This window comes from Lygodium microphyllum, chromosome 2, assembly GCF_053477565.2.
Source record: "Lygodium microphyllum isolate KBCC chromosome 2, Lygodium_microphyllum_v1.1.10, whole genome shotgun sequence".
NCBI lineage: Eukaryota > Viridiplantae > Streptophyta > Polypodiopsida > Schizaeales > Lygodiaceae > Lygodium > Lygodium microphyllum.
Window position 1 is genome coordinate 159,982,209 of NC_141136.1, and position 10,243 is coordinate 159,992,451.

The 10,243-nt window shown below is 39.6% G+C and overlaps 1 protein-coding gene across 1 annotated transcript; it reads left to right on the plus strand.

The window, feature by feature from the left end:
• The first annotated feature begins 205 nt into the window (after positions 1-205).
• LOC148040541 (EIN3-binding F-box protein 1-like) lies at positions 206-3,093 on the plus strand. The gene is made up of 2 exons (XM_087664180.1): positions 206-786; positions 870-3,093. Exons 1-2 carry the CDS (start codon positions 206-208, stop codon positions 2,434-2,436), a joined length of 2,148 nt encoding a protein of 715 aa, XP_087520306.1. The 3' UTR covers positions 2,437-3,093.
• Positions 3,094-10,243: the final 7,150 nt, after the last annotated feature.

Genomic DNA, 10,243 nt, shown 5'->3' on the forward strand with positions numbered 1-10,243 from the left:
GAAGTTTCAATCTTCTGTAAATTGACATCCGAAAAATCTATGATTATTTTAGTAATAGTGAGGTTTATTTACATTTTTCTTTAAATCGACTGTAATCCTTCGTGATACGTAGCTCTGCTTGAATGACATGCAATGGCGTGCATTTTTGTTGCAACGTACAAATTATTAAAAAATCACTTGGTTGTGTGCGCAGCTCTGATCTAAGATGATTAGAAAGAATGCAAAGAAACGGCTTGTCAGTGGACGTGCGGGTGTGAAGCCACAAGTCCCTGTGGATGTTTTTGGGGCTTGCTTTCCATTAGAAGCTACTGAGCATCTTAAGCAGTGGGCAGTTGCGCAGGGAGGCTGTGTGGTGCCAAACCCGTCAAACACAGGTCTAAGTAACCTCTTAGAGATATTTGAGACTTTCCACGGCAGTTATATACGACAGGTGTGCCCCAGAACTGTTCAGGATTCACCCCAAAGAGCTGAGTGGGTTGAGGATGATGACTTCTTTCTTAGAATTCAAGAAAGCAGGCCACTGTCTTGTGGTCATGGTGGTTGCTCTCAGTTTGGTGCTTCTATGCAGAATGGTGTGGGAGTCAAAGGTTCAAATTGCAATTTTTCTGTTAGTCAGCATGATATTTTCAACCAAGACTTTATTAACAATCTTCCAGATGAGCTACTTCTTCAAATATTTTCCTTTTTGCCTGAAGCCCAGGATAGAGCCATTTGTGCTTCAGTGTCCATGCACTGGCTCATGCTTCAAAGTCATATGCACAGGAACACATTCAAGGGCAAACAAAGGCAGACATTGTGCCTCCAATCAGTTAATGAGCACACTGAAGGAGATATGGAAGTTCAGTCTGTATCATCAGCTGATCTCAATCACAGTGGGCTGTTGGCGACCTTTCTCGCTGTCTGGAAGGGAGGAAAGCAACAGATGTCAGGTTGGCTGCTATTGCAGTTGGGACAGGTGCCCGGGGAGGGCTTGGAAAGCTTTCCATTAGAGGAGGATGTTCAGTTCCTTCTGGAAAACAGGTCACTGACGTAGGCCTCACATCAATTGGGTCTTGCTGTGCAGCTCTTAAGTTCCTCTCTTTATGGGATTGCATGAATATTGGAGATGATGGATTGGCTGCTATTGGTGAAGGATGCCATCTTCTAGAGAAGCTTGAGCTTCTAAAATGTCCTGCTGTGGGGGATCGTGGTTTGAAGTCTATTGGGAAAAACTGTCGTTTACTGTCCTGTTTGAATGTGGATGACTGTCAATTGATTGGTGATACTGGGTTGAAGGCTATTGGTGAGGGTAGTCCTGATTTGCAAACGTTAATATTGAAGGACTGCCCACTCATAGGTGATGATGGTGTCGAAGCAATCCTTCAAGGTTGCAAGAAACTAAGGAACATAAGGTTGGAAGGGTTAAATATAGGGGGCAAAGCGTTGCATGCTCTTGGCCTTTATGGAGAGTCTTTAGTGTGCCTTAATTTACACGGTTTAGAGCAGGTAACAGAGAACGGTTTTGTTTCCTTCATCAAAGGTGCAGAATTGCGATCCCTCAGACGAGTGTCAGTAGGTGGTTGTAGAAGGTTCTCAGATGATGCTCTGACTGCTCTTGGTTTAAGCTGTAGTGGTTTAAAGCAGGTATCACTTGTCAAATGTGAGAGTGTAAGCGACCGGGGTTTGTCAGCCTTTGTACAGGCTGCTTCTTCTGTGGAGATTGTACATGTGGAAAGGTGCAACCTCATTACTGGAGAAGGATTGATTGCAGTATTGGTGAGTACAGGTGGTAGATTGAGAGAAGCTAGGTTCAAGAAATGTGATGGTATTCAGGATCAAAACATGGGACTGTTCTTTTCTCCAAGTTTACGCCGTGATTCTACAGTGAAAGCCATCAGTCTTGCTAATTGTGCAAATGTAGGAAACAAGTGTCTTGCAGTTGTGGGGTTTCTTTGCCGTGGTTTGGCAGATCTGGATCTCAGTGGACTGGCAAATTTGACTGATGAGGGATTGCTGGCCTGCCTTTGTAATGGAGCTAACAAGCTCACAAGCATGAATCTGAATGGCTGTGTTAGGCTTACAGATTGGGCTGTATGTGCCATTGCTCAGCAATCTGGTGGGTCGCTGAAAAATCTTGTCTTGGATGGGTGTAGCATGGTTACCGACAAAGGTATATCAGCTGTGGCTAAACAATGTATAGTGTTGGAAGACCTAGATGTATCCCGGTGCAACATCAGTGATGAGGTTGTGCATGAGTTAGTCAGTGGTATGGGTCATTCTCTGAGCTCTTTGAACTTGTCAGGTTGTAGGAGAATCACAGACAAAGTATTAAGGGTCATTGAAGGTGGATGCCCAAACTTATTGGGTTTAAACTTGAAGCATTGTCAGGGTTTGACTCAGAAGGCAGTGGATAGCTTCACATCTCGGTTATGGAAGTGTGATGTTTTAAACTCTTAAACATGAGACTTCAGGCACATGCAGCAGATATACAAGCTGCACTAAGGTGACTGCAGCATGTTTGATTGATTGCAAGTAGGAGATCCTGTTGTTCAGAAACTGCAGGATTATGGCTTTTTTCACATGCTACAGTCGTGGTTAGTGACTATTTCATTGCAGCAGATCCACATGCATAAAACAAGTATATGGATGCGGTGGGCCAAAGGGACTTAGTTTAGGTTTTTTTGGGTCCATTCAACTGGACTTAACCACTTGTCTTTTGTGTTTTCCAAGACTTGCTGTTTTTGCAGGTGCTCACCTGTTTCAGCCATCTCAAAAGCTTCTTCCTTCGGAAACACAGCTTTGAGATCCAGCAAGCTCTTGCTGTCCTGTAGGTTCAGTGCTGCTGGGTTTTTCCAGGGTTCTGGCTGTGATCAGATCTCTTGTTAGCGTATAGCTCATATGTTCAGACAGTGAAAAGAACATTTTCTGGGCTTTGATGAATGGGATTATTTTTTCCAAGCCCAGCTGTGAAATTGTAACAATTTCATGGTTTTTCCTGCGTTCTTATATGCAGTTTGTAAAAGATTCAGTTTTTTCTGGAAGGGGCTATAAGTGTATGTTCAGCTTTGAGATTTCTCCTAAATGTTCCAAGGCAGTTAGCACTTTTGTTTCTTTTCCACTGTTTTAAGTCTATTCAGCATGTGTTCTCTGATTTATGTAGAAATGATTCTTCAATGAAATTGGCAGATCTCCAGCAATCCTCCTCAAATTTAAAGGAGTATTAGTTCAGTTATGGAAATTTACAGGCACATGTAACACTTTTTCTTAAAGAAAAGTTGCTGAAGTTTATAGGCACACTTATTGAAGAGTGTGTCAGATGAATTTTTCATTGAAGTTTATAGGCACACTTATCGAAGACTGTATGTCGGCACTGTATTGACTAATTTGCTATGTAAGTGTATGTTCAGCTTTGAGATTTTCCCAAAAATTTTCAAGGCAGTTAGCACTTTTGTCTCTTTTCCACTGTTTTAAGACTATTCAGCATGTGTTATCTGATTTACGTAGAAATGATTCTTCGATGAAATTGGCAGATCTCCAGCAATCCTCCTCAAATTTAAAGGAGTATTAGTTCAGTCATGGAAATTTACAGGTACAAAACTTTTTCTTAAAGATAAAAGTTGCTGAAGTTTATAGGCCCACTTATTGAAGACTGTGTTGGATGAATTTTGTTATCTGATTTATGTAGAAATGATTCTTGAATGAAATTGGCAGATCTCCAGCAATCCTCCTCAAATTTAAAGGAGTATTAGTTCAGTCATGGAAATTTACAGGCACAAAACTTTTTCTTAAAGATAAAAGTTGCTGAAGTTTATAGGCACACTTACTGAAGACTGTTGGTTGAATTTTTTGTTGACTTAGCTTGGCCAATAAGCATGTATGTGTGAGAATGCGCAATGGAAGAGGAACACACAGAGGAAAAATAGCTTATTGTAATGAGCATTTATGCAATAAGCATGTATGTGTGAGAGTGCAACAGAAGAGGGAGTATGGAGAGGACAGAAAAAGAGCTCATTCAAGATTGGTGGATAAAGTTTTGCTTGACTGGGCTTTGGCCATCCAATGTAACATGCATTTGTGTGGGAAAGATGCAATGGAAAAGGAATACAATCAGCCTCTGCATGCAGCACTGATGTTGGACTCATGGTGGAAGATTTGACTGAGGATGAAGAGAGAAAACGGCTGGCTGGAATTATGGATGAGGTGGGACTGTGGGAGGCATTGACTAGTGTGGATATAAGTAGGATGTGGCTGGCAGAACAGGTCAACCCAATGATCATGAATCTGACCAATTGATGTGGCTGCCTAGAGGCGGAAACAAGTGCCCCTATTGCCATGTGACAAAGTGGCAAATGCATCTATTGTTCATTAATGTGCAGTGTGAATTGACCCAAGTGAATGGTGCAAACGCACTCTAATTCAACCTAATGTGTCTGGAATGAAGAGGACTGACACAAGTGAGTGAAGATGGCTTGAGAAAATGGTAGTTTCAAAAGTCCTTGTCTGACTTTGACTAAGGCTCATAAGCAAGAGCTGTATTCTGAAGAAGACATAAGATAATAAGTTTACTAACACCTCTTCTCAAAACTTGGGTGAAACCAAAGGATGGAAGGAGAAAATCCGATGGAAGATTGGACCATAGGTGATGAAGTTTGTCGATGTTGATGTCCAAGCAGGTCGCATGACCTTCCTAAATGAAAATCCGTTGCTAGGGGTGGCTAGAACAAGCCAATGAGAATGGAGAACCTTGAATGAGTCGCACCAAAGGAATCCTGCCAAGAATGAGATGATCGTGGGGAGCGATGTAAAGCACACCTATAGAGAGACATCTAGGAACAAAGAGTATGAGATAGACATGCTAGCAGCAAGGAAGGGAGGTTTTGAGAAGAGTGAAAGTAACCATTGCATTAGATAAAAAACCTTGAGATAATTTGCATTAGATAAAAAAACCTTGAGATATTGTGCATCTCTTAAAAAACTCTCAATCCGACAACCCCAAACACCCCTCCCCCCAAAAACAAAAAACAAAAAACAAAAGCAACTTTAATACACAACAAAATTTATAGATTCAACCATTCCATTAGATATAAAACCTTGAGATATTGTGCATCTCTTAAAAAGCTCTCAACCATTGCATTAGATATAAAGCCTTGAGATATTGTGCATCTCTTAAAAAACTCACAATCTTGGAACCACAAAACTCCCAAAACAAAAAAAAAAAAGAAAAACAACATTAATACACACAACAACAAAATTGATAGAAGGGTTGGGGGATCCACAACCACATTGCTAATATCAATATATCCTTCTCTAAAAGGGAGAGGGGGCTCAAAGAACCACTAAAGGAGATGGTGGGGGATGGGTAGAAACTTGTGAGGTGGATGGAAGCTAGATGGGTGAGGTAATGAGAGATGCCAAGGACCCAATACAAAAGAAGGGGAATGGAGTTGATAAAGCCCATGCTCCTGAAGACCCATCCAAGGTATGGCTCTTGTGGTAGCGTCCTTAATAGAGATTGCATGCTCTATAACAACTAGTGTCGCAAGATGGGTAGTGCCCTGAACTAAGACGGAAAAAAAAACCCAAATCCAAAACATGGAGGTGCTTTGCTATAGAACTTGGTGATGGGCAATCAAGTAAAAATGGCATGGTGCCAATACTACTAATAGGCATGGATAAGATGTTACCCATGGTGATTGTACTCCTCGCACTTGAGAGTCATGCAACTTGTAGCACTATTATCCACGAGCTAAGGCCTCTTTAAAGACGAGACATATGCAGGAGAGGCTCCACCTAATGGATGGAAAGGAAAATTCTCGTAGTTAAAAATGAAGTATAGATGGATGTAGAAGTAGCCTTTGTCATTTTTTCTTTTGCTTAGGATGAAGGTGAGGATAATACTTCTTCTTGTACTTTTCCTTGGAGTGCAAGGTCTTTCCCTAGTGTGGACACTTGGGAAACCCTTTATACTTGCCCTCTTTATTAGAATTAGAGTTTGAAGATGACTTCAATTCAGCCTTCTTCCCTTTCTTCTTCTTTTTCCTTTCCTAGATGATGTGGCATCTAAAAAAGTATGATGAATGGATCTTGCTCCTCTTGATCATCTCTTGATGTCAAACATTCTACTCTAATGCCATTGGGACTAACTCCTATGAGATGGTATTCGGAATGCAAAAAGTGAGAAGATTGGTATGAGATATTATATTTAGGTGATGAAAGATGTGACAACAAAGTCATAACTAGGTGTTTTGAGGCAATATATTTACCTAGGGATACAAGCTCATCTTGATGATGTGATCCTTCATGGTTGGGCAGCCTCCAATAGAAAGTTGTTGTAGCCTCATCTTGAAGTGAATTGAACGCAAATGTCTCGACTTGCTAAACGAAACGCAACCAAGTCTTACTCTTAAACCTTTGAGGCTTTGCAGATACATTGAATGTGGATCAGAACAGAGTCCCATAAAGCTAATGAATCCAGTGTAGACACAATAACCAAATCCATTAATGGATGGGAATAGGAGGGAAGGTAATGAAGTCTTAAGAGATTGAAAGTGTTTAGAATACAATTGCTCTTGTACGACCATAATGCCAATGCCAATTCAAGCAATCGAGCTTGTCTTTCTTCGAGAGTTGGGGAAGAATGGGTGCTTGCAAGGTGCAACTGATGAAGAAAGATTGGAGCTGTGAAGGGATGGTGGCCGATCTCGGTTCACATCACGATGTCTATCTAGTATGGTCTTTGTGACAATCCTCATGCTCACGATGAGATGTTCTTGATTTTATAGTCTCGGTCGTTGCTCTGCGGTCCTCAAGGTCTGTTTGGGAGAGTCTCTCCATTTTGATCTTGCCAACTATACCCATCTCAAAAAAGCATTTTTATGGGAACCATCATCTTTCTTTAGTCCTTCCTGCAATTGGGAAGGAAAAACAACTTGTGAAAGGTTAAAAGCCGCAGTCGCATGGCTTTACGAGCTCAAGGTTAACACCAAATAGCCTAGATTCTGATGTTGATAATATTAATGGTCAATTAGTGACACTAGGAACAATAGAGTGTGAGTAGCAAATGGGCCAATAGATAGGTGGAGAAGGACCCAATTTACCCTATCACTCTACACGTGTGAAACATCTAGTACAAAGGTTGGTTTATGATCGATTTGCAACTATACATCACGCAAATATGACAAACATGTTGCAATAGAAAGAGCTTGAGAGTTTCAAAGATATAGTAGAAGATCTAGGATACATGCTATGGATGAGAACATGGATGCCATGGAACAACATGGTACATGGACAATTGTGGACTTAACACACGAGCAAGAATGTCACTGGATGCAAATGGGTATACAAGATTAAGCATATAATGGAGATGGCAGCATGGATAGAGATATAAAGCTTGCTTGGTTGGAAAAGGCTATGCCCAAGAATATGCATTGGCTATGATGAGACCTTTAGTTTGGTGGCTAACAAGGCAGTAATGTTAGCATTAACTACGGCCAATAAGTGGAAAATGCATCATATGGATGTGAAGAATGTATTTTTGACTGGTCACTTGATTGAGGTGTAGCAACCATCCAGATATCTGGATGAGAGATATCCCAATTGAGTGTGTTGATTGCACAAGGCAATCTATGGTCTAAAATGCGCACCACGAGCTTGGCATGGCTACCTCTTACAGTCTACTTCCCATATTTATGCTTTCATGCATGCCCATTAGATAGTTCACCATTTACACTAGTCAAGGGGAGTGATAAAGTGCTCCTCATTTTGTATATTGATGGTCTCTTCTCATGACAAGCGACAATGAGCAATTGATTGCCTAGATGAAAGCTCAATTATGGCAAGAGTTTGAGATGAAGGATTTAGGGATACTCATGTATTATCTTGGCATCGAAGTGGTGAAAGAAGTTGTAAAGAGTAGATAGATTGGATATGGTTGCAAAGTATGTCATGATGGCATGCATATCTTTGAGTACACCATTAGATCTAAACACAAATCTTTCAACACATGAGCATGATGAGATTGAAGAATTGAGCACATACATGCATATAGTAGGTAGCTTCATCTACGTACACATTGAAAAGTATGGACCTTGTTTATGCAATTGGTGTTGTGAGAATATACATATAGTCACCCAAGAAATCTTACTTGGATGCAATATAGAAGATCATGCACTATTTCAAACATACATTGGGCTATGGATTGCACTACAAGGTGGGTATAGAATCCACACTTCATGTATATACATGAATGGTGACTGGGCAGCTAGTGCAGATGATAAGAGATTACTGTCAAGCTAGGTATTCAATCTTGCATGAGCAATAGCATCATGGATGTCGAAGAAGTAGTCTATAGAGAGGATACAATTGCCTTTTCATCTATTGATGCTAAGTACATATGGGCAACAATTGTAGCATGTGTACCCATGTGGTTATGTAGTTTGCTATAGTAGATTGGGTATTGATGTAGTGGATCCAATACCTCTTTGCTATGATAATATTAGCAACATCATGCTTGTGTTTCATGTCACATGGCATACATAGAGATCCACTACCACTTCATTTATGAGAAGGTTCTTAGTGGAGATGTAGACCTACAATATGTGTCTACAAAGAAGCTAGTTGCAGATGTCTTTACAAAAGCATTGCCCTGAGATAGAGAGTACTTCCAAGATGCTACGAGAGTATATAGCCTAAGTAATGTAAGCCCAAGGTCTAATTGTCCTCATGACTTGAGCTTGAGGGGAAATGTTGAAATGTAAGGCACACAATATGCTAGGCTTTACATGCTAGCTTGCACCAAATAGGTAGACATGATGATGAATAATTGAGACATGTAGCACCATGCTACCCCACATTCATCTTTGTAGTATAGTTGTGTGTGTATACCCACCATATATTAAGTCAAACTTCATTATTTCTCATTTTAGCATGTTATAATAATAGAAAAGAAAAGTAGAGCCTAAGAATCCCTTCACCATTTCTCTTGTTGATGCATGGATGCATGCGATGCTTGCAACATTCCTCACAAGGTCTACCATTGAATGCTCTTGCATGTAGAAAACTTATTTTTATTCTTTTGCACCTTCTTTTTCATTCAATTGTGTTTGGTAACGTTTTTCCTTTGATTTATACTCATCTATTGCCTTTTATTTTCACATTTTGGAAGGAATACAATGGTTCTTCACGTTACAGGGGCTAATAATATGGCAACCATTAAAGAAAAATCTCCTATGAATGTTTTATATCTTGTCTTTAAGAATGCATTTTTTAAAAGTCTTGTATCAATAACGTCATGTAGTAAGACCTTAGCTAACCTTTGGCTCTTGTCTAAGTTCTCATAGATAGTTAATAGCTTCCATACATTTGGCTCTCCTTTACAAAGTCTTTTAATATCCCTCTTTTGTTTCTTGTGACTCTTTCTACATCTTAATGATTGTTCAATAAAAAAACACAAACATGCATGTACACCCAAATTTATAGATAATACCTTGGTTTCACTTATGCACGCTTACAAATATCCATAAACATAAATATGTTCAAGTTATTGATTTACAACACATACATACAACAAAAAGAATGCATACACATAAGTGCACATGCATGTGCACACATATACAACATATTTATATAGGACATCCAATATATATATGTACACATGCAAACACATCTAACTTATGGAGTAAATCTTTAACCAACTATAGATTAATAATCACTAGCTCAACAAATTCCAAAGGGCCTTTACATATTGCCATTTAACTTCTATAATAATCTAAACATTGACCTAGGAAGGTGTTTTTTTTAAAAAAAAAAAGTTAGTTTTGCTTTTAGAACTCTATCCCAAATATCAAAGAATTATTTCTTTCTTTAAATGCTTGTCATGTCCAAATATGCCAATATATTTTATCTATCACTTTGTATTTTTAGCAAAATCTAATAAATTAAAAAAAAATATGACTTTTTACAAATTTAATGCCTTATTATGTGGGATTTTTGTGGATTTTGTCACATAAGGTGGTGGTGAGACTGCCACATTTGACATAGGGGCGCCATTTTGGTCATACAAGGTGGTGATAGGTGGGGGTTTTGCCTTTGGTTGGGGATTTAAACCCAACCCTTCAAGCTACCCTTGTTGGCAAGTTTACTCTCAGTTCTCTTTGTTAAAGAGATTAAACAAACTAACAATTAACACTAACATGTGACACACAAAGGCATCCTATGCGGGTAGGCGGGGGTTAACCCCACTCACATGATAGTAGGCTACTATCAT